Source organism: Dermacentor andersoni, chromosome 7 (assembly GCF_023375885.2).
Source record: "Dermacentor andersoni chromosome 7, qqDerAnde1_hic_scaffold, whole genome shotgun sequence".
Lineage (NCBI taxonomy): Eukaryota > Metazoa > Arthropoda > Arachnida > Ixodida > Ixodidae > Dermacentor > Dermacentor andersoni.
The window spans coordinates 156652926-156677485 of NC_092820.1; the positions used below are offsets into that span (position 1 = coordinate 156652926).

The following is a 24560-nucleotide window of genomic DNA, read 5'->3' on the forward strand; positions in this document are numbered from 1 at the left end:
TCCTCAACAAAACGCACTTGCTGTTTTACTGTATTGAGCACCGAATATCATATGAAATGAACCTAGTGAATGCAAACTCTTGTGCAAGATGAACAGATTGGGAACTGTTGTGCAGTTCCTGTAGATGCTGTATACATCAGTTAAGCTGAGTCTGTGATAAGCCAAGCAGATTTTTTTACATTTCTGGTTCCTTCGTGTCTGTACTAAAGGGAGTGTAGTAGATTTAGTATCTTGGACAGCGCAAAAGGATGATGATAGGAAAGATGCGCAACAAATGTGCTGTATCATGCTTGCCTTCACAGTGAATTGCTCAACATGCCCTTTTGCACCTTCGGTGCTTTTGCTGTGTGTGTGTTCTCCATATTGGCTTTTTTGTGTAGAAGGTGTATCGTCATGTGTAGCATTATTAACTGAACTACATTTTATTGATAATGAGCCATAACATATGTATGCTAAGATTCTAGGCTATGCTTCAGAGCTCCCAGTCGTGTCAGGTTACTTGTTCATTTATTGTGTATTCACTATTTATTGTGTGTATTAACCACAACTGCTTGTTATTAGCTTAAGAATATCGCACTACTTATAAACAAAAGGCAAATGAACGGCAATGAATGCAGAGTCAGCATAAATGTGCGCCTTAGTGCCGTGTCAACATCAATTCGAACGCATTGAGCCCATTTATTCATACGTAGTACCAAGTGCCACTTTTGTGAGTGCCCCTGCCTCTTCTGTGTTTAGAGCATGTTGCACCTCTCATTTGTTGCATTGTGTTTTTTGCATGCTGTCTTAAGGAATTGAGCTCAGGCTCAAAATGGGTAAGCAGGTTTTCTTCAACCAATGAAACACACATCCAAGCGTTTCTGTAATTGGCAGATCTTTTGTCACATAGAGGTGGAATTTATTAACTTAATGGAGCTGCAATTAATTAACGAGCCAACTGGATGCTGGTTAAGGTGATTATTGCATGCAGAAAACTTCTTAATCTCCTAACCCTGTAGTGTGAACATTGCATCTATCTGCCCAGTGGGTCTATGCAAACTATACCAGCTCTTGTATTGCTGTGATATGAAAAATACTGAATGACCCCTGTGGTATCATTCTGCCTAAATTGTACAGTAGAACCTCGTTCATACGTTTCCGGGAAAAATGCGAGAAAATAAAAATGTACTAACCAGGAAAATGTACAATCAAAAGTCACTAAAAAAATTGACTCAACTGTGGTTGACATCTACGCAAAGCGAAGCGTTGCACGAATCATTTCACCGCAAGATACCAACACACACCGAGTTGGTGTGTAGTCTGATATGCGCATTATCAGCAAGCTTACGTTCGCACTCCTCGAATTTGGCCTGGCCGGCAGATTCTTCAACTGGGACATTTTGGCAGGAAGTTTTGTCGGGCCCACTCACGAATCACTGCGGCACGAAACGCCGACACACGTAGTGGAGGCCAAGTGACCCGAGACGCTCATTATTGTTTTCGTATTATGTGTCATTTTAAGATGGCGACGTAAAACCGAAACGAAATCGAGCTGGTGGGCAACTAGGGAATATGATGCCACCAGAAGGAAACATGACACTTTGTGCCACCAGTAGCAGGGAATGGCAATGCGTTTGGGTTATCACCTGTTAAAGGCATGCAGTAAGCTATGACACTACGCCCCACTCGCTGTGAAACAGATGGGTTAAGATGCTTATCGTAGTAAGGCCGGCGGCGATGGCTGTGAATGCGATGTGCAATAAATCGCGAGGAGATTTACTGGTACCGAACTAGGAAACTGAGTGCGCGCCAGCATTTTCACGTGAGATGGGCGGGCGAGTATTGTGGGAAACTGCTATGGCAGGCGACTATCGTTCTCGGTCGCGTGCGCCTTGCACCTTTGCTCATATACATGGGACCTAGCGGCCAGGAAACATATCACACAATCACACTTTGGCAACATACTGAACGTTAGTGCCGAGAAACTTTGTTTTCTGGGAACATACAAACTGGTTAAAAAAGGCCTAATTGTACTAGGCCATTTTTCTGTGTTCTCAATTGCAAACATTGGCACAGAGAAATCGTACATAATGGGATTGCATCAACGAGGTGCTACTCCATATATATGCATACCAGTACTCTTTAAGCACAGCCATAACTGTGAGGCTCAGCAGAGTTTCAGCAGCTGCTGATTCCTGCTGTTCAATATCAAGCTTGACAGTGACTTGCAGCTCCATTTGAGGATCCGTGACACAAATGGGCATGATGACATAATACATTGCTCACCCAGCTGGTTGTATAACAAGAGTGAGCATATGCAAGCAGAATACTAGATAAACACATCTTAGCATGCATTTATATTTATTTTTTGTTTAATAGACAGTTATAGTTTAGCATACACAACTATAGCGTACGCTATAGTATAGCGGATGCTAAGCAATGCACATTTTTGGAAGCTTTAGCTGGCCTGCGAGATCCTCAGATATCAGGGGTCATGTGCCATCGTTACGGCTATCTCCCGACTGTAGCGATAGGTGGCGCTGACATCTCAAACGTTTCTTTCATTAGGCTTCGACTCGTTAGAAACGGGAAGCGATCTTGAAAACACCACAGGGTTATCCATAATACTCTGTCGTCTAAGCAGCCTGAGACTAAGCGAAAGCCGTTTACACAGTCATCTGCTACGAACGAAGTGCATTTTACAAAAGCAACGCCAAATTCAATTCGAAGCAGGCAGCCTGGACCTCCACCATGTTTCACGCAAACTCCACAAACCATGCAAAGACGCTAATGCTAAATCTGAGAAATAGCGTGCGTACGCTATGCGCTTTGGGTCGTTTAGCGTTCTGCGCTTACGCAGTGATGACCCGCTATTTTGTAGCGTTCGCAATGGTATACCATACGCTAAACTAAAACTGTCTAATGATGTCTGTGGTTGTTAGGGTGATAAGGAAACGCAAGGCACTATAGCCACCATCATGCAAATCTGCGTGTCATGTTGGGCACAGGTGAGGAAACGGGCAAACTGGATGACATCTCTATGCTGCTGGCCATCGCTATGTTTGTGCTGAATGCACCCAAAGAAGTGGTTCAAGTGGCCAACCTCCAGTACCCTTGCATCAACCTCTTCAAGCACGGACTGCTCAAGGAGGACATGGTGGGTTCCTTTGTGTGCTTGACAGGCTTCAGCCCCCTTGTGCATTCATCGTGGGTCTTCACATAAGCACCATCTCAGCCTACGTTTGCTTTTATAAAAGACTTTGTTGCGGCAACGGGCTTATACTAGTGTCTCGTTTCTCATGTTCGGCTCGTTCGCTGTGAACAATCCTCCAACCAATCCATGTGATGACGTGTGTCATTCCACTTCCCTCCCCATTTCCCTCGTATCCCTAACTACCCTGTTCGAGACAACTGCTGGACCAACAGGAATAAAATTTGCCACATTTGAGAGAGAAAGGTAAATAATATAGTGACTCTGGGAAGCAGAATTTTGATTAAGGGCTTGGAATTCTTTTGTTTTTGTTTCTTTAATTCCCTAAAATTGGTAGGTTTGAAAAAAATTGATGCACGTTGTTTGCAAATCTGTAATTGTGCGCTAAAAAAGATACCGCAGTTCTGTAAACTGCATCCATTAGAGCATCTAAAGCGGACAAATTTTATATATGAATTTACAGCTCACTTCAAACAGTTACAATGATTATGAGAGCTTTGCAGAAGTCCTGCTCACAGATTAGCTATATATTTCAGAGTGCTGTATAATACATCAATTTTGCCTGCTTTAGATGTATTATCGGGTGCACTTTATAGAACTGTGATGTTGTGTTTCATTGCAGAGTTACTGAGTTGTAAACTTGGTAAATTCTTGAAATTCTCCAATTTTCAAAAACTTTGCTAAGATAAACTGGCAGCCTAAATAAAAAATCTGCTTCCTACAGTCACTAGATCTCAACTTGTTCTTTTAAATGCCAGAAGCTTTATCAAAATCAGCACGGTGGTTGCTGAGAAAATCAATTTCTTTGTTCCCGTAGGAGTTCCCATAGTTCTCATAGTGCGATAGGAGTTCGCAAGCTAAACCTTCCTCTTAAATGGCATCCCCTTAAAGTGACATTAAATGGCAACAGCAAAGCTTACTCTATGAAACACTTTATGTGGCATCTAAGTGACTTAAGCTGCCATACTATGCTGGGCATAAAATGTTTAATTATCATGGTCTGATTAACTCTCCTGCCTGTTAGCGCTGGTGTTTCTTATTGGGCTAGTCGTTATGTAATCGTGATGACTGAACATATAAAAAAAAAGAGGAGAATATTACAGGAAACAAGAGACACAAGATAAGCAGTATTTTGAATTGTATTCATCTTCCCTTTCTTGCAATCCTGCTTCCCCACCCCCTCACTTTTGAAGATCAGCATTGAGATTGCCAAGTTATAGCTGAAAAGCCATGTGCGACTTCACAAATTCACATATACGTTTCAGCTAGCAACACAGTCCTGTAGTAATTTTCTACTTCAATTTCGCACGTGCAGCATATCTATTGAATGAGAAATTTCCCGTGAACTCTCGTACATTTGCTTGGGAGCAAAAGATTGAGGGACTCAAGACTCGGCTCTCATTCATTTTTCAAAGTGCTTGTTCAGAAGATGCTGTAGTTATGCAACCGAAGATAAGAAAAGCACAACATGCTTCAGTTAAATGCTTAAAGGCAGGATTGCTGCGGTTTTAATTTTCCTAAAATATTCATGGGCTGCATGTTATTACTTTCACTGCATTCGCATACTTCTTGGCATTGCGTGGTGCACAACACGTTCACAGACAGGTGTTGCCATCCAAGGTCCTGTCACAAATCACAGCAGTACATGTGCGGCGGTTTGCTGTGCTGTGCTATGCATTTCCATGCTATGCTACGCTGCAAAGCTATAAAAAAAAATACTCAATACAATGGGATTCCCGCTGTAAGTGATGCTGGAGCTACAAGAACTGTTCGTTCTATGTGATCCCTAGGTCCAGTTATGGTGCGTCCAGACCCTGCGGTCCATCTTCCAACACCAAGATCGATCAATCTCAACGCCATACATCCATAGCCTGGGGCCAAGAGTGGTGGAGACGCTTCTTCACTGTGCAGACAACCTTGGCAGTTCCACAGGAAGTGACCTACGCCTCAATGTTGCGCTGGAGTGCCTTCAGACCCTGGAGACGCTCCTAGCGGCGGCACCGACCGACGGAAGTGAGCCCCCCGATTCTTTTGTTCCTTGAAGTAGAGGGTCATGCCACACAATCGTGTTAGCTCATCCCCGCATGAACGCTTGGTGCAGTGATGCTGGAGCACGGTTTGGCATTGGTACTGCACGGGTGCAATATAGTACTTGACTTTCGTGCAGTAAAAACGGGAAAAAAAGAATTGTTCGGGAACCATCGACAATGATTGTCAGTGTCAGCTAATAGCCAAACGCTTTAGAAAGCTATTCATTTTTTAAAAGGAATGACGGACTTGAAGGCTTTCATTTGTTGCAGTGAGGACATTTAGGTAGTGCTTGTTTGCTGCAGCTGCCACAAGGGCAGAGGGCAGTGGGAGAAGACAAGGAGAATCCTTCCCGAGTGCTTCACCACAGCACCTTAACTTTCAGGTGCCCCAGAGCGCTAGCGCAACAGTATGTGCCGACAGGCCCAGCTATTCACTTACACAACTATAGACGATGTTATGAAGGCATGTCTTCAACGGAGAGAAGTTATACTTCCACACTGTCGTCCGTTTCTGATCTTCACAACCTTCCCAATAACCGTGGATTATTTAATCAAGTTGGATGAATTGGAAATGATGCAGCATCATTAGCATACATTAGCATATTAGCATGCTGATAACGCTTTTCATTCAGTGGCAAATCAGTTCTGTGGCAAACTCTGTTCATGAAGTGAACATTCAAAAGTTGTTCATTTAAGAAATATTTGTGACAAGAATTTTTTTTAATTACCAGACCCATTTCACGCCTTTCACAAGAAGTTTTGCTGGGGTGCCTTAAAGGCTAGGTTGCTTGTACACACAAATGCCCATGACAGTATGGAGAATGATGGCCACCGCTGTAGCTCAATTTCTAAAGCACCGCATGCACCATGTGAAATTTACGAGTTCAGTAGCTTTGGTGACAGGTTGCATTTGTCTTTCTTTGTGTTCAGCCCAATGTAAACCAGGAAGGTAAAGTCTGCTTACAAACCAAACACACATTATTTGCCCTTATTTATCTCGTGCTCTCCTTGGCTTCTGGGGCTGTCGGTTTCCTTGGCGCAATTTGCATCGCTTTTTGGGGGGAACGTCTTTCATTTCATTTTCATGTGGTTTGCGTGACAAGTTTTGCCCTTTGTCAGTATTTTTGAACCACACTGTTTCTAATTGTAGATCGGCTCTCCTTTCTGAATTGCAGAGGCCCACATGATGCTGCTGTATGTGCCCGTGCTAGTGAACTTGCTGCTGGACCCTGTGACTCACCCAGCTGCCTCAACCGCCAGGAGGAAGCTTCACCAGGCAGCTCTCGGCCGTCTCACTCGAGTCGGACCCCAGTATCCACAGGTACAGTGGCACATCTTTCCAGTAATTGAGGTCATAGTACTGAATTGTCACAAGCCAGAAAGACAACAGGGCGTGCACTACTTATTCATAGGGCACCTCCTGTCATCTTGTTCGTTTTCAATTCAGCACTACGACCTCAATTACTGCAACGAACCAACTAAGCCAAAAATATGTACTCCTGCACCTCTTTCCACCCGTGTCCTTTTATACACATTTAACCCTGTGTTGGCTGTTGGCCTCCGAAATTTTGTGCAGTGTGGCATCTCTGAAAGGGTAGGATTTTTATGAAGCCCGAGTACGCATGCTGGAATTTATGCAGATGTTCTAATGCATCCCCTTTTACAGTTTGTGGGGAGCACGCACGAACCTCTGCACTAGTGATAGGTAAAGGCATTGTGAACATGGGAAATGAGGCAAAAAAAAATGGAGACATAAAGTCATGAGAAGTGTGTTTAGATTAAATTAAATGTACATTCCTTTTATTCTTTATATGCATTTCTCAGTGTCATGTCTACATTGAAATTTCGGCGAAAGGAAGCATGTACATAGTATTATTGCTGTTTATGGATTCTTTTGTAAACAACGCTAAGTAATTTCAAGAAATCAGTGCTGTTGCTCGGACAATTGGCATATTTTATTAGCTGCTTGTGATTTTGTTGCATCATTGTATAAGCACCCGGCACTGCGAACAAGTCAACCATCATGGTTCTTGCAGGAGTTTCGCGCAGTCATTGGCCGGTTGCCCCAGCTGAAGTCCAAGATTGAGAGTGCAGTGCGGTCTGGCAGCAGAGGTCCCGAGGGTGAAAGACCGGAGACACCGAAGACAATCCCAAACAACCAAAGTGCTCCCAGCATCAAGCTGAAAACGGACTTCAGCAACTTCACTGGCTGAGACATGCCGACACTGCGCATGACAGGTGCGATAAGAATCATATGAAGCCAACAGACAATCAAAAACATGAAAAGCTTAGGGAAAATTATTTCTTTTTTTTTAAATTGAAATGTAGAAATGATAAATCGGGGTTTATTGGTCAGTTGCCTTCACGTACTGTGCAAGTTCATGTACTATGCAATGCCTGCTGTAGAAAGGATGTTCTACATCCGTCGCCATGGCCGTGCGTTGTGGTTCTGGCTAACAGTTACAGGCCTAAATCTAGTACACGTATAATACCCAAAAACGTGGACAGGAAAACAGCGCTATAGTAGTTCGATTGGTCTGAGCGCCGCACGCATGAAGCGAAGACTTGGATTTCAGGTGGTTCACCTGCAGCAAGTTTTCTTTTGTCCACTTTCACTTCTTTTTATCTTATCATTTCTACATTACAATTTTAAAAAGCAAGTGCCTTACCCTACGCTTGCCTTGGTTTCATTGCATGTTGGTTTCATATGGTTGTGATTAACGAAAATTTGGCCCATCGGTACCCCTTCTTCAAGTGCGATAAGAGAGTTTTGTTTGTTGGCAAGTTGCTGACTTAAGACTGGCTGCTCTCGCATCCCCTTTCTTTTCTATTAAGCGAGCCTTTGTGCCATATTTTGTGAATACGTGGGAACTTGGCTAGACTTCAGGGGGCATTGCTTGTTAGGCTTTAGCTGGCCTAGCTTCAGCACAGCAGAATGCAGGCATTAGTATAATGCCTTTGCAAGGACATTAATTACAAAGACCATGTCATTGAAGTTACAACTGAACGAATTTGCTTAGCACACATCAAAGACATAGAAGCATATTATGCCAGTAACTATTTCAAGAACCATCATCTGCATATGTGTTCTTAACAGCATTCATTCAGAGGAATTATTGCAAGCACAAGATATCAAAAAGCCTGCAATAGAAGTGGGCGTCTGGTTTACTGAGCACTACTTATGCTTCACCTATAACATAACAATGATTGTTGCTGGGCTACTTGGTTCATCTTATTCCCCGAAGTTAAGATGCATCTAAGGGAGAAAAAAATCTTTAGCACAGGAAAGAGCGTCACTTGCAACTAGTTTATTGAAAGCAGACAGGATCATATCTATAGGTGAAGGTGGCCAGGCGTGCACATAGGCTTGTGCACAACACTCAAACAAGTTTGCTTCATTATCCAATCATACAGTGCAGAAACTGTCATTCAGTGCTACATAAAGCCACAGATGTATCGCTGACATAGACGTCACGTTTGATGTTCATATACGTATTGATAACTGTATATATTTCATTCAAGCTGCATTCATACCTTCATGCCAACTCTCCCAGTTCTTTTGATAGTTTATGAATTTGGGCTCGTTTTACAATTTTGTGCATGTTGGGCCAGTATTTACGAAAGAATAAATTCTGTTCGCGAAAAAGTTATGCTTGTCAGCCTCTGGACTTTTTGTTGGAAGTTTTCATCTTCTGGTAGTGAAAGAACGCAAGAGAGCTACTTGTTTTGAGAATGTTTATACAGACAAGTTCCTGAAGCAGGTGAAATGGGCAACAGCAAAGTCACTGAGTAAGCCACTACAATCTGGGGATGTGCTGCTTGTCAGTCTTCGTCGTTGCGAGTTTGCTGCTTGTAAAGGTAAATAGTCGTTGATAAAGTTCACGTGTATCCCTCAAAAGAAATGTGTTCAGGGCATGCTTGCAAGGATCGTCTAGTCATTTGCAGTATCAGTTATTTCAGGGGCAACTGTATCCAGTTATTAAACATAGGTGTTTTGAATATCTGTTGTGTATGTAACATGTTTTTCAATCTGGTGAGCACGTAATTTTCTGGGCAGCAAACTATGACATTAGAACCATGTATAGTACTTCAATTGATCAAGCATTGTTTCATTTCAGGTGCGCTTCATTGGTGCAAGCAGAGGCAAACTATCTTGTGCTAGAGCAATAGTAGTGCCAACAACCAAGAGCTGTGTTATTTGTGGCTAGTCCCAAATGGCAACAGTACCATTGGAGAATTCCAGTGGCACCCAAGCAAGACCCTTGCAAAGCACACAATTTTAATTTCCAAGAGAAAACTTGTCTAGGCTTTTGAAGATGACCACAATCGTCTTGTTTGTTCCTGGTGTACATCCTTCACATTTGCAACTATATTACAATACCTAGAATGACGTCTATATAATTAACATACATTGGTCTGCTGGTCGGACACATTTGTGAAATTTCTACACTTTTGTGATGACATTTTTCTAACCTTTCAGCCCCTTTTCATTCTCGATGTCTCATGATCTAAAAAACACCCTCGTGGTTTTTTTTTCAACACTGCCTCCTGTAACGTGTGGTGTGTACAACACGTTTTTGCTGCTTAGCATTATACTAGTTAGTTTTACATAACTGATATACATAATGCAGCTTTACTGTGTTTAGATCCTTATAGGTATGAATATTGCAAATGTTAATTCTAGAATATATCGTAAATGCGTGCCACTTTCACCCAAAATATACTTCCCCTTTTAGTTATGTCTTAGAGCCAGTCCCTAAAAGAAACCAAACCATAGATGTTCTGTCTGTTGCACATATTTTATTGTGGTAAACGTATTTGGATTTATTTGCAACTAATGTAGGCTGTTACGCAGGTACACTGGTGCTCAAAAAGGGCCTCCTAGCATATCTCTGTTATACATTCTCTGTGGCTAATTGTTATGAAAGATGTATAGAAAATAGAATAAATACAGTGTCACAAAACTGTACAGAATGACGTTTCCTGTCTTCGCTGCATTGAATCACAGTGCCATAGATGAAGTGGATGGCTCCGATGCTGCTTCTGCCTTTTCTCTCAGGCGGCTCTGGAGGAGATTGATCCTGCTTTCAATCTGGGACATGCTCCAATCCTGTTTCCAAGGAAAACAAAGAAAGAACTAAATTCTGACTTGTCAATTACATATGCATGATTACAGCCTAAAGCATATATAGTGGGACTGAAAAATATGAAGAAATTAGCCGAATGTTGAATTATCGAGGGCATCAAGAAAAAAATAAACAAATGCTTACTATGTCAACACGTTTCCATTTACTGAATGAATGAGCCAATCGTGTCTCTATTCTGTACAAAAGCAGTCATTTCGTGGCTGATTAGCCCTTGCAACTTCCTTCACAGCGCAGCCGTAGCGTGCGTCTTCATCCAAGACAGACCTTTTATACAACCCACACATTCCGATTATTTTTTCGCCTGTGAGCTGGTCGTCATACATCACGATGCAGCCGGCTTCCTTCATCCTCTAAAGCTTATCAGAATGAAAGTACCGTTTGCCACAACCACTGTGGATGAAACCGCGGCCGACTAAGCGGTAAACGCAAGAATAAAGGCTTTAGAGGCATAACTAGGCATGAAACTTTCTGGTGTTGTTGTCATTCACATACGATTTTCAATGATGACTATGGCAATGCGGACTTCGTTGCTTCGTTTCGATGGACGCTAACGCTATTTTCGCTCTTTTGCATCACACATTTGCGGTGCTTTGGCGCTCGCCGAGCTCCGAGAGTTATCCGAATTAACGAGAGTTTCATTGCATTAAATAATGTATACCCCTGCCAGAACCAAAGGACAAGGTTTTACTGTAGTAACTATTAGTTTTGGACTCCCGCCACTCGAGGTGCTGTCAATGTTTATTGAAGGAATTTCAAGCATAATCAAAGCACACAACTGCTGTATTCTCCATTTCAGTGCTTGTTGAAAAGACACATCTGGTTAGCACAATTAACCTTCTACTGCACTTTAAACAGAAAAAGCATTTAACAAATCTTGGCTGTGGCTGTTAATAGTGCACCAAGTTTGAGGATGCTAAGAAAAATGTTTAATGTGTTTTGGGAATCTCAAGTGCACTTGAAAGCAACCATAAAGAAGCTCTCGACTGGCAGAATGTTCGGTGCTCTTTAACTGGTTGGAAAAAAGGCAAACTGCTTAGAAAATAAAAATATAGTTCTCTTCATTCACGTCCAATAGCGCAGTGTCTCCGTGAGTGGTGCAAAAGGTCTCAAACCATCGTTAGCAGGCTAACAATGCACAATGGCACAATGGGCGCGGTACGCAAAGAGTTTTGAAAAGTTCACCTGTAGCACTGAAGTTAACAAGACACTAAGAAAACATCTCAAGACAAATTTCTAGCAGAAAAGCCAAGATTCAATTTGAACAACGCCCACACAGAAAAATTTGCATGTTGCATGTAATCTGTTGGAGCACTATTGTTTGGTGATACTGAATCTGCATTCACTGTGAATATGAAACAAACTAAGCTTTTAATGCATGTGGACTCGCCTCATACTGTCTTGAAGCGTCACTGGACTGACTAGCTTGAGCAGAAGGCGCCATGTGAGCCTGCAAAATATCATATACAAATAACAGCAAGTTGGCTCACTTAAATAAAAACATTCACAGAACAATAACAAAAGGTATGTCAATAAAGAACAAGAGACTGGCAGGTAACTAAGAGTTCAACAAATACACAAGACAGTTGCTAACATATCTCTTTGTTGCAACCTGCAGACAATTATGACAGCTCTAGACTTTCAAACTTGTCTTTTCATTGCTATCAGGTTCCACATGACGTAATACGCATGATGCCAACCACTTCATCACTAGCATAGCCTTACCGTCGTACTGAAGTAGTCTGGCGATATTCCTTCAAGGTACAAGATTCTGTCCTCCAGCTGTTTGAGCCGAGCATAGACGTCATGGGGCACAGCACACCCTGTGAAACAAAACAGTTTACAATGTGGGTTGTGTTGGAAATCGAGCAAACATACCCAATAAGCAAAAGACCTACCAGATTTCAGCTTCAAGTGGGACTCCATGTTACGCAACCTTTCTTCGATTCCTTCTGGTATAGTGGCCGAATGCTCTTGTTTAACGGGGCATTGCGTGTGGCTAGTTGTAGGCCTCATGAGCTTAGTCATCGGACCCCACTGGTTCACAACCCTGGAAACTGGAATCGGGAAATATTCATATCTGCTGTTCTAGGAGCTTGTGCAATAAAGGCTGCATTTAAAGCGATGCTAGATAAAGATAGGAACACAAATTGGATGCATTACATTTCTGAAAGTGGTGGTTTGGCATGTCAAAAAGCAACACCAAAGTAGAGAAAGGCGTTGTCACCATTTTGAATTTCTCGCACCAACTCCTCATGACAGCATACAGTGGGGTACTAGTTAAGGGCAGTCAGTTTACTAGTGAACAGGTAGCAGCACTGCTTTGAAAAATATATGAAAACTTGACCTGGGCCAGTATCCCTGGCTAATCACCTTTAAGAACACTTTCACTTGTACAACATATAGTGTGGCACCTAATTGGAGTGGCAGATATCAAGTCAAACGTGTGTGATATCCCAGGAGTGATAAAACTACAGTATAGACCCACAAGGCGTCTCCCATGCTAAATACATTAGCAGTCCACCAAAACCTTGCTGCACAAATAGGGTCCGAATGTGCAAAAATGCTGCGAGATCAGCAATGTAAAACTGATATCAATGGTGCACCTTACGCATGCAATTAAATTGCAATTCAGGTTCATTTCCTCCTCTAATAAGTCATCTTCCTTTTACTGAAGGAATGCAGATGGACTTATGAAAGAACTACCAACATATCCCTCGCTTTAATAAGAGTAGCCCAACCTTTTACATGGCTGCTTCCACCAGACCTGGGCACAAAGACAGAATCAACCCGGGCACAACTTTGTTCTGAAAAATGAAAGTCCGATTTCAACAAGGTGCAAAGCTGCCAAAGTGAATATTGACTATTAAAACTGAGAAATATCACTGAACCTGCATCGCCGTCGACTTCGCCTGCTTTTGAGCAGCAGAACTCCTGGACATTCCATTCATCAACTTCCTTCCGTTTTCTGGTTATAAATGCTTCAATCCTATCGTTGATCTGCAGCCAACAAAGAAGTAATTCATTTTATTCCAACTGCTATGCTTGTCACTTATGGCATATTTGACTGGTTTTTTTAAAGTGCTCCGACAACTCTAAAAAGGTCGCTAAAGACAGCTACCAGGCTTTACTACATGCATAAACATGCTCCAGTGGTGATGTCAAAGCTGTATTATTGCAACTAGATTTACTTAATCTCCTAATATAGCTTTAAAGATTTCTTTCACACTTTCCTGGTACTGTCAAACTCTATGGGATGTACCAGTTGTGTGTGCCATTAGTCACTTACCACTTTCCGGTCAACCTGGATTTGAACAATCTTGGGATCAACTTTCGGGGTGGGCTGTTGGGTGTTGAATGGTAGACTGTCCTGTTCAGAAGGAAAGATGCAGACAGAAGACCTCGTGTGCGTGCATTTTTTTTTCTCTTTCAACACTCAACCAATCTGCATGAGTAAACCCTTGGTTGTATTTCTTTTTGCAATGATATATTCTCAAAGTGAGACCATGGTTCTGCATCTTCTTTGTTCAGTGCGTGTATGCGCTCTGACGACGTACGAGTTTGGAAGTTAGCCTAGGCACTTTCCCATGTGAATGCCATAAAACCATAAAACAAGAGTGCACTGAGAGGCACTTCCTCATGCCAGGCGGCCCCTATCGCTTTCTTGAGTCTTTAATGTGCACAGCGCCCGCTGTGATGGCGTGCGGGAGCTTTCTTTTTTTTTTTTTTAAACTACTAGTGTTGTGCCACACACGTGAAACGGACTAGCATTAAGTCACGAAACTTCATTTGTCCGATCTCCTTCACTATCCCATCATACATCGCAGCTACACGTAAAACTCAAATAAGCTTCGCGTCATTCCAAAACGGCGTTGGATCTGCGAGTGTTTGTTTGAAACGCCATTCGTCATACCCTGTACTCCTGAAAGCGACGAATCAGCTCGTCTAATGCCGATCCCAGAGAAGCGGAGCATTCTGTTGACGCTTCTACACAAGGAGTGTCGTACTCGAAGCGAAACGAATGCAAAACGCCGGCCTCTAGGAGCTAGAAAGAGAAGGCATGATGCAGTGGGTAATGCTCACATCATACGGTATGTACCAAGTACTTACGGCTGAAAACACTTTCGTACACTGCTTTAAACAGGCTTCCACCATGATGTTTGCTTATGACAGCGTATCGATTACCCACGGCTAACGAACACGTCAAAACACACGTGCGCATTCGCTTGTAAACAATCAAGCAGGATTAGATTGCTTTGACTAGGTTCGGAATGACTTCGGCATCATTTCTCGCACGACTTGTTTTCGGTCTTAACAAAAGCACTGTTAAATTTTACCAGAAAGTTGGTATAAAGGGTCTTGAAATTGAAGATGTCTAAATAGTTCTGCTTTTTCTTTTTTTTCTGCCAACATAACGTGCGCTTTGACCGAGTTTGTGACGTCATGAGGCGGCAACGTCAAAGCATGTCAAAGTGGGCGTTACGAAGTCAAAGGTTAAGTCCGGTGTTGCGACCGCCTGAAGCGTGCCTGACAGGCCAAGTCTGGCATTCTAACGTGTTCTAAAGTCATTCCGATTTCCCTCTGTCGCTGCCACCCGCACCAGCGTTTGCTGAACCCAACCTCTGAACATGCACAGACAGAGTCACCGAAGATCTCATAGGGATAGAGCGCAGGCTGGCGAACCTCGGCCGCAATACAGGCCACCGCAGCAAGGTGCCGAGCTGAAAAAAAGGTACAGTGATGCATTTTCTTGGCGAGTCCTTGTCGCGGAGGCTGTCGAAGCTCGGGTGCGGGAGCTTTCGTTTTAACCTGTAGCGCAAAATAAGTGCGCCTTCGTGAAAACTGTTTGCGGGGACTTTCCATAGAAGCTGCAGAACTTCGTTATAACGAGGTTTCACTGTACAGCCCATAAGGTGTTGCGTGCGATCGATAGTACTGTAAATCTGTACGGTGCCTTTGTGAAATTTCTATGCTACATTCCCTGCCTTCCTGCTCCACTAATCGCCGAGTGGAGGTCCCGCTATGACGAATTTTCTCAAACTTCTACGAACACAGAGATGTAAAAGCTCGCAGGAATCATGGCTGTTTTAGATAGTGCGACAGGACAAAGACAAAGCAGGCGTGAACTGAAAGGACATGAACTGTCCCGTCACCTCTCTCAGTTGGAGTGCATTCGTGTATATGAATCCACTCAAACTCGCTCAACTTTCTATTCTTTTTTGCAAAGCTCAGCCGAGTTTGATGAGCATCATCCACGAGAAAAAATTTGGTCTGGCAAGTCGTTGGTGAAATGTGTTCTCTGCACTGATCCAGGTTAAATAACAGGTAACATTGATCTTTAGCTATATGGCAAACTTTGTCTTCAATTGGACCAGACATCAGCATCCTTGTTTACAATGATAATGGACTGTGAATGACATAAGCTGCATGTGAAAGGTAATCCTTGCAGCTGTTTGTTATGGTCTTAGTTGGTGTGTGTGTGTGTGTGTGTGTGTGCATGTGTGCGTGTGTTTGTGTGAACACTTGCTTTACTTATATTACTCTTTTTCTTTTACGAATGCAGTCATTTCACTGAACTTCTTTCACAAAGAGTGCCATGACATTAAACAGAACACTGTTCAGACCACAGAAGACTTTTATTTGCTGTTCATTCCTCTCAGAAGACCCAAAGCATGAAAATACATTTAAAAAAAATCTTCAGGCAACACCTACAAGGCAACGAAGTTCTCTTTCTGAGCTCAACAACTTAATTCTCACACAGGCTTCTGAAAAGCAGAAAACGTGACAACCAACAAAACTAACGACAATGAGCTGTACATCTATTTACATATAAAATCTAAAATAAATGCAAAAAACAAATGTATAATGTGAAGCTGTCATAAATAACATGATTTGGTCAAAAGCTGAAGCAGACTGCAGCCTTGAGAATGAAACGTTCAGGCAGACACGCATTATAATCTGCATCACAAGAAATGTTTGACAGGTCAACCTGATGGACTACACAGGCACAATGCTCAGATGAGAGCAGTAAATTTCTTTGCTTCTATATATGTATTAAGCATATTAAGCACAAGGCTTTAGCCAGCATCACAGCAAGGAATCAGAAAAACTGAGGCACACCACTGAGAACAGCACTTCTAAGCTATAAGAAAGAAAAAACTCCTTACTCTTCGGAGTCACTCACATCTATTGAAGTTGAAGGAGCCCTTCCCTATTCAAAACGTGCAACTTATGGCAGTGATATATTACCTCCTTAGGAGCGCTTTAGAGGTCAGGAGAAGCCACCACGAAATGGTGCTTCCCAATGCTTCGAACCTGCAACACCGCAAAAACCATAACACTGCCTGTTCATGTGATTACCCTGTGAAATCAAATTGAATTAAATGGAAAACAGTCCCATCGAAGGACCCAAAGCTGTCAGCATTCAGCAAAAAGATCACGCGTTTCCACCAGCACAAAAAAAATTAGTCTGCCATTCAAGGAAAGCAAGCACTAACCAAAAGATCATTGCATAGAGTTGCTGTAGACTAAAGAGCGCAGACAACCCGAGGGGGGGTCCAAGTACACTTACTAAGCTAAACAGCAGGCACAAGCAGGCAACTGGTCTAAACTTGTAGCACTGTGCGTTTCCTATAATAAATTACATTTGTTCTACGGACACTCACTACAGGCTGACTGGTATGCTTACTGCCTCATAATACACATACAGGCACAACCTGGAGGAAGCTGTGGGCAGTTTCGATAAATGCAGTGCAGACCTTTGTTCACAAAGCAGTGACAAGCTTACAACATGCACGCTACTACACATACTTGACTTTCTGAGTGTAGTATCTCCTAACTGCATAACATTAACACATAGCAATAGCCACAATTAATATATCTTATTAATATAGCAACAATTGGCAGACCCTCAGACAAGGGAAAAGGGGCAGGCGACATCATCTGTGCGTATCGCTTCATCTCTAAAAATAGCAAGAGCAAAAGCACGACACAACAGTGTCAGCCTGATATACTGCACTTTCACTAGGGGTTGATTTGAATAAAGTTTGCATTTTAACGTCAACAAATCCTGCCTTAGAAGTTCCATGAATTGCAGCCAAATCACAAGAATGCTACAGTACAGCAGCACCTATGTCACTTGGCAAAAGATATGGAAGGACCTCTAACCGGCTTAGATATTTTGGATTTCCCAGCCACACTTTGCATCAGGAAGTGATGTCTCTACAGGTAGTGTCCAAAACAAGCACACCAGACGTTTCGTCACCAGCAGCGCCTGGGGCATTACCAGCATATACCGGTGCATATCGCTGCATTGACACATTGATGTCGGCAAGTTTTGAGGATTGCTTTTGAAAAGCTGTGCCTTTGATGCTGCAAAGTTTATGCAGTGACAAGAACTCTGCCTTCACAGTGCATTGAAGCTTATGAACAAGGCGTTTTGCCCATAAACGGCAAGCAGTTGCAGCCATGGATGTCAAAATTCTGACTTCTAAAGGTCCACCAAGTCAACGCTAGGGCAGCACCACAGTGCTGCAATCCGAGGCCGCATGGAACTGTAGCACTTGGAAAGCTACACCATGCTGTTACTAAGTCCGAAACCACTTAATAAAAACATAATGCCACTCCCTGGCTTGTTTCACTGTTACGAACTTTCTGCACGTTTGAAGCTACCTGCATTAGGTTTACCTCAGATGCAAGAGCCAGAGGCTGCTTTGTCCAGTTTGGACGCCAGATATTTCTGCGGCTTCCACTCGGCCATCAGTCATGCGGGACTCTACGGGAGTTGGTGCTGAGCTGTCAGCATAGTAAATGCGAGACGCAAAGAAAGAAAGGTACACATACACAGTACTGTTTGTGTGCGTGTGTTTTTGTGCACTGTACATAGAAGATCCTGGATCACTCACTTGCCTGAGCCACCGCCCTATAATAGCAAAGATTGAGAAGAGTGCCACTGAAACGTTGGGCTCACATGAACACTTTCATTTCTGTAAACTCTTGTAGGTGCCAGGCGCAGGCGGGTGTGAAGACAAGTACTAAGAGAAAAGCATATGCAACAGTGCAGAGAAAAATTTTGTTGCTTTGAACCCCTGTCACTCGTGGACACACTCCTGTCAATTGCATACAGACCAGGCCTGTTTGTTAAAACCAACTGCACAGATTGTGCAACCACACTCGGCATAGCTTTGTCACAACAGTTTAGAATATTAACTATATTGGCAGCAGATGTGCAACAAGAAGTCGTAAGTACCGTCTCAACATGTTATACAAAGTCAGACCTCGATATAACGAAGCCGAACTTACAGCGAAGAACTTTTTTAGACTGTGAATTTCATTTTAAAGTTTCAGCAGTAAAAATAATTTCATAGGTTCCCAGAACATTCCTGGTAGGTAGCATCTTGTCAGTGAGCACTTATAAACAAATCGCAGAAAGGTCATGCCATGACTGCGCGATTACGAGCACAGGCAAATGGAGTGCACATTGTACCAAGAGCAATGTATCGATATGGCTCATGATATGCAAGATGTGCAATTGTTGCATCGCGCACCGATGTAAATTTTGGACACCATTGTTAAATGCACTTAGTGCCCATAGCTGTCATTCATACAGAGATTTGTTCCCTCTGAGATATAAAAGAAAAGTCGCTGTTTCGTCTGAAAGGTGAAGCACGATAGCAATACCAAAGCATTAGACACCTACACGAACTAAGGTTCATGGATTTACCGGCCATACAAATTGCAGTAAACGTTTGCTTACTAATTAAATTAACAAGCATGGTGTCACCACACACACAAACAAACATGAACAGATATCACTTTATCGCAACAAACGCTTGCTGTCACAATTTTTGCATGATGAAGAGTGCCGGTAACAGGGAGCAAATGCTTTGTGCTGCCTTTAGCTTCACCATGTCTCGCAAACTTGAGATTACATGGCCTCCAACACTAGGTATGCAGGAACATAATGTGCGTCAAGGTATCAGTCATCTCGGCTCACCCTTAGCCTTTGCACCACAGATTAGCTCCCAAGATATGGTGCGAGGCCCGTGTATGCACTTAGCCGTGTGGACTGCCATGCACAGCCACATGGCAGGGCCAGGCTAGAAGAGGTCGCTCGCAAGCTCACCTGCCCCTGCCACCCCACCTTCTAGCGCACCTTAGCACATGCTTAATCATGTTTCACATGCTCACCTTCCTCCCCCCACGCTGTAGGAACCATTGCTGGAGTGAAGCATGGCTGACAACACATGCTTATGGCTCTAAAAATTGCTTCTGGTGCTTTTAACATACAAAAGCACGACCTTCGAGATTGGCTACAGATCGCAGCTGCCTTCACATGGCCTTTGAGATTGGCTACTGTTACTTAGCGCTGCTTGCGTGCCTCACGGTCTCCTCACATTCTTTACCAACCCGACATGGCACAGCAGTGTTTCCTGTATAACTGCGCCACTGCGTGCATGCTTTGAGGATCCCAATTATCAGGTCCCTACAACAGTGTTTTTGCTGCTCGAGCTTTTCGTGCGGAAAGATGCGTGCAAGCGATGACTTCAGCTTCAGCCAACATTTTTATAGTTTTCTGCAAAATTTACTAGCCAAAGAGCCTCCTACTAAATGCTTCAAATGGCCAAAAACATTGTTAAATCAAAACAGTGCCATGGAAATACTTCGTTAAATTGCAAAAAAATAGATATGTAGTTTTCAATGGAACTAACATTGGGAAACGAAAATGTTTCGTAACATAGGGAGTTTCAATAAGTCGAGGTTTGTTATATCGAGGTCCGACTCCATAAGATGGTTAGCAAAATAAAAGTTTGCAGCCACGTCAAAGTCAGCTGATATGAGCAGCAGATAACATGCTTTTATGACATGTTGTGCACCATCTTAGCTTGTTACATAGCAAGCAACAAAGAATATGCAGCAATAAAAGCCTCACCTCGACTTTAAATTCTCTGTTATCCTGCACAACAACACTCTCACAACACACATCAAAGTAAGCTAATTTTCGTTGTGGCAAAGTAATGTGGCTTTCCCAATACAGGGCCAACTCATAAGTGTGAAATGAACACAATGCATGTCTGAACACATTGTTCCTTGCAAGTGAAAAATGGTGGCGCAAACTTAAAATGCATGAAAAAAATAAATAAGTAGGTTCAGCTAAGAAACACATATACACTTGAACAAACACACAAGTAAAGGCACAGGAGAGAGGGGGGGGGGACTGTTGTCATGATATGGTTCAGTGCACACTACAAACCAACCTTGCACCTTTCTTTACCGGCATGCTTGTATTCTATAAAAAAAAAAAAAATTCCTCCCCTCAGCTAATCGGAGGAAGGGCATAACCTTGCACATAGTCAAATGGCTCAACAAAACAAGGGTTTGCATGAGCATGAATTGCACCTTGCCATTAGTTTACAAAGCCAAGGAGCCAGGGTGCAAACCTAAATGAACTTGATAATTGGCATTTAATCTTAACCATAAGATTAGGCCATTCATTCAAATCATCTCACTCTTAGCTCGAGACACAGGACACTTCAGTGGCCAACACAACAGATGGCTTTTGACGAAGTTTGGCAACAACCCGGAAACCAAGGCACTAAAAGGCTGCTCCAGTGTCTCGCTTACCTGCTGTCTAAATCAAGAGCTTTCACAACATAGCAATGAACACATAACATGTGCAGTAGAATGAGCCGACTGACGAAATACACACAGTATGTCACACATAAATGAATTGTTGAATGTCTTAGGAACCGTAATGAATGCAGCTTTTCCAGAATAAATTGTGACCTTGAAATTAAGGATATTGCCAGTGGCCAGGCCCTGCTTCAATGTTTCCTGAAACTATTATGTGCCACTAACTTTCCTTTTTTATCCAATGGAGAAGCCACTTCATTCTAGGCACTGGGCTTCACTAGTTGCAACACTTCCTATCTTTTGCTTCCCGAGTCCACGTGCACATATACATTCCCAAACTTGTACAGCGCTATGTGGGATCTTTAATGTAACAGCCTAGGATGCTACACAATTTCAATACAAACAGCACGCATTCTGTTCTGCCTTGTGCATGTCTTTTACCAGTGGTATCAAAAAGCTAATCTTTGATTGGTGCGTCGCACATTTCATGAATTTAAAATCTCTAGTTCAGCTGTTTTGTGATCACGGATAAGCTCACCGTGCCACGCAAGAAATGGCGAGAAATAAAAGAGCAAACGCCAGTTCTTGCATTACAAACAAAACGCACTGCTTAGGCACAAGATTGTACCACATAGCGCGTTGTCATTTCACGCACCTACACATATTTTGATTCAGAAGCATACGGTGCCGTGACGTTTTGATCTTGAAGCTTTAGACACTTACTGTGCAACAGTTCTCACTTGAAAATGCTGAAAAACAGCAAGCAGCCACATGGTATGAACAAACGGTGATAACCAGGCACTGCATTCTGTCCCAACAATGACAAACAGTGTTACCGTTGTGTACCTGCAAATTGTGCATTTGTTGTCAGGCGTCACTGCAGATTAGATGCACTTCTTAATTATTCTGGATGAGCAGGGCAGATAATGCACATAAATGTGATACTACACTGCATCTACAATGAAATGCCACTTCTGTTGCAAAGTTCTGAAGGTAAATGAGCCAGCAGTTTAAGCCAGAAACGTTGCACATTATACAAATTACAGCCACCACAATAGGCATGTGGCTGCTGCCACAATTTGGCAGGGCATATGTGGCGCATGAAGGCTTACGATATTATGTGATTGGGCATCTGGGTTGCACAATACGGTGAACCACGTCTTCCTTGCTGTCTAGTGAAAGATATTTATCGGCCACACCTCGAAAAATTGAAATAAAATGTGTCCCTTGTTTTTGTCTATGAAGTAAATGTGTGCACAGAACGTGGGTACAGAAATTATTCACTCCTAAACGGCGGTCGGAGAAACTGTGGGATCTGGATATAAGAACCAAACTGCATGGTTGATGCTTTGGCGCAGTGTGGAAACTCTCTTAAACCAGTACGAACAAAGAACTTCAAGTTGCTTCATTTCATTTTTTTTTTAAGTAGCTGGGTGCGTACTCTGTTTTCTGTTACACCTTAATTCAGCTATGTACAAACTTTTCCGAAGTTTCCACCATATATGTTTATTAATGCTTTGTTGTGGTGAGCAAACCTGTTATGCAATTCTTCACTAGTACATCACCGACCGTTTGTTAGCAGAGGTGAAATTGCTTGAGCCCAAAGTCTCAGTGACTCCCTTATGGATGCTGCACCAAAGGGGTGGACATTACTCTCATCATATTAAATGATTATTTCACTCGGGAGTTTCCTTGCAGCTGCAAGGCTCAACATGATAGCCTACTTCAAGTATAAACCACTGGGTTTTTAGACTTCCAAATAAGTGCCGAGTGCAAGCAGATGCCAGGATTTCAGCCGTTCACTCGTGCGCGTTAAGCATCAACACTGCAGCTGACACTGATTTACACAGCACACAGTTGTGCAAATAGTGATGATAGAAGCTGCTCTAAACAAAAAAAAAATGGCTTCAGCGGCAATCAATAAAGTAGCAGGAAGAGGAAACACAGCCACATGTGCCCAGCTAGGTCACCTTCAGACACAACCATACTCGTACCAAACAGCGTTTGCTCGTTTCTCCCGGCTGCCTGGCTGATTGGCGTGGTCAGTTGAGCTCTGCGAGGCATCAAAATCTGTGTTGTCATCTAGAAGCAGTTTCTCCTGTGACGTGCAAAGCCTGAGAGGGGCTCGCAGGCCAGGCGAATTGCCGACGCCACTCCCACGCAGCCGTGAATACATGGAGTGTCGCAGAGCAGGAGTGCGCGAGAAACCATGTGGTGTAGATATGTGAGGCTGTGCCGTGGAGGCCGGGGATGCGGCAGCAGGCTCCGAGGCATTGACGTGAGTCACCAGGTTCACCGTGGTGTGGTTCTCAACGGTGACATGTGGGGCCGGCAATGGCAGTGGGCTGGATTGTTGCTGTAGCATGGCAATAAAATAAAAGAGATGTTTTGCATGAAAGCGCTTAAAAAGATTTACATTGTTCCATGTATTTGTCCTGCATTTACCAATGTGTAAGGAATGCATTTTGATATAAGGAAACTGTAGACTGGGTAGCAGAGAACATGAAAAGGGGGACAAACACAAGCGCTAACCAGCACTCATATTTGTACTATTTTTCATGTTTGTTGCTGGCCACAGTCTACACGACCAAACTAACTAGCCCAAACTGTCACCTTGCAAGGCAAACCACCTTGTTTGGCAACCTTTATTAAAGGGTATCCAAGCTTCCAGCCTTGAGCACAAGAATATCCAAATCGTCTTGGAATGCTTCAAGGAGAAATACTCTCCATCACCTCGTTCAATGTTATGGTACAGCTAAATAACACTTCGCGTGCATCGACGGTCTCCAGTTCACTGTCTAAAGGGTTAATATCAACCTTTAGATGGCACACATAGTCTCCTCGCAAGATCAGACGGAAATACTACAACACGCTTTCGGCTGTGTAGCTGACATCCGAAATATGGAAGACACCCCCGACATGCTCACTGTAGAGATAACAATGATTGTTGAAGCCCTGCGTGTGAGAAACCAAAACTGCCTCCCTCTTTTGCACTTCACATTTTCACGGACGGCCAAACAGTGATGTGGGCGTAAACATCAGCTAAAGGAGCGACGAGTCATCTGACCCACTGAATCAAACAAGAATGACAGCTGTTGATAACCAACAGCAGTATCACAACACGTGTATCCCAGGGAACAAGGTGGCACATGACATGGTGAACGAGATTCTAGCTATCATCTGATGTGTTGACGACAGTCCCAGTCTCTGCGCCTGGATTCCTTATTTGTAGCATACATACCTCAAAGCTGTTATCGGAAACACATGGCACATATACCAAATGACCCAGATCTACTGCAGCCTGGACTAAAACTAAATTTTGCTACAGTATAGCAAATAAAGGCCTTGCATAAAAAGTTCGGCAGCATGTTGCACTCCTGTAACACGTGAAGGCGAAAGCCTGCTGCACACATGGTAATGAACTAAGTTATATGATCGGAGGGGTCAGGCTTCTTGCAAGACATAACGAGCCGCAGTGTCGAGGTCGACCCCCTCAATGACACATGTGAGCATTTAATGCACTACCTAAAGGTGCAGCATGCTTGTCGCCAGTAAGTGTTACAA

At 43.1% G+C, this 24560-nt stretch overlaps 3 protein-coding genes across 6 annotated transcripts in view; 1 reads left to right on the top strand and 2 right to left on the bottom strand.

The window, feature by feature from the left end:
• Positions 1–10194, top strand: part of LOC126533501 (HEAT repeat-containing protein 5B) — a 61974-nt gene extending 51780 nt beyond the window's left edge. For 3 of the 4 annotated variants that reach the window (XM_055071936.1, XM_055071939.1, XM_055071937.2), the window contains 6 exons: positions 792–815; positions 2988–3136; positions 4981–5203; positions 6396–6541; positions 7257–7458; positions 9339–10194. In XM_055071936.1, coding sequence (XP_054927911.1) covers positions 792–815; positions 2988–3136; positions 4981–5203; positions 6396–6541; positions 7257–7433 — 719 coding nt within the window. In that variant the 3' untranslated portion in view covers positions 7434–7458; positions 9339–10194. The remainder of the gene's footprint in view (positions 1–791; positions 816–2987; positions 3137–4980; positions 5204–6395; positions 6542–7256; positions 7459–9338) is intronic. The other variant, XM_055071938.1, reaches the window with a different exon arrangement.
• On the bottom strand, positions 10001–14605 carry LOC126533499 (MAP3K12-binding inhibitory protein 1-like). The gene is made up of 9 exons (XM_050180669.3): positions 14475–14605; positions 14278–14409; positions 13654–13734; positions 13256–13364; positions 13106–13171; positions 12263–12421; positions 12090–12187; positions 11755–11814; positions 10001–10330 (listed from the first exon to the last, which is right to left on the bottom strand). Exons 1-9 carry the CDS (start codon positions 14517–14519, stop codon positions 10223–10225), a joined length of 858 nt encoding a protein of 285 aa, XP_050036626.1. The 5' UTR covers positions 14520–14605; the 3' UTR covers positions 10001–10222.
• Positions 14606–15981: 1376 nt separating this feature from the next.
• LOC126533502 (uncharacterized) overlaps positions 15982–24560 on the bottom strand; it is a 56785-nt gene continuing 48206 nt past the window's right edge. The window contains exon 31 of the mRNA XM_050180674.3: positions 15982–23352. Within this exon, the coding sequence (XP_050036631.1) occupies positions 22969–23352 (384 nt within the window). The 3' untranslated portion in view covers positions 15982–22968. The remainder of the gene's footprint in view (positions 23353–24560) is intronic.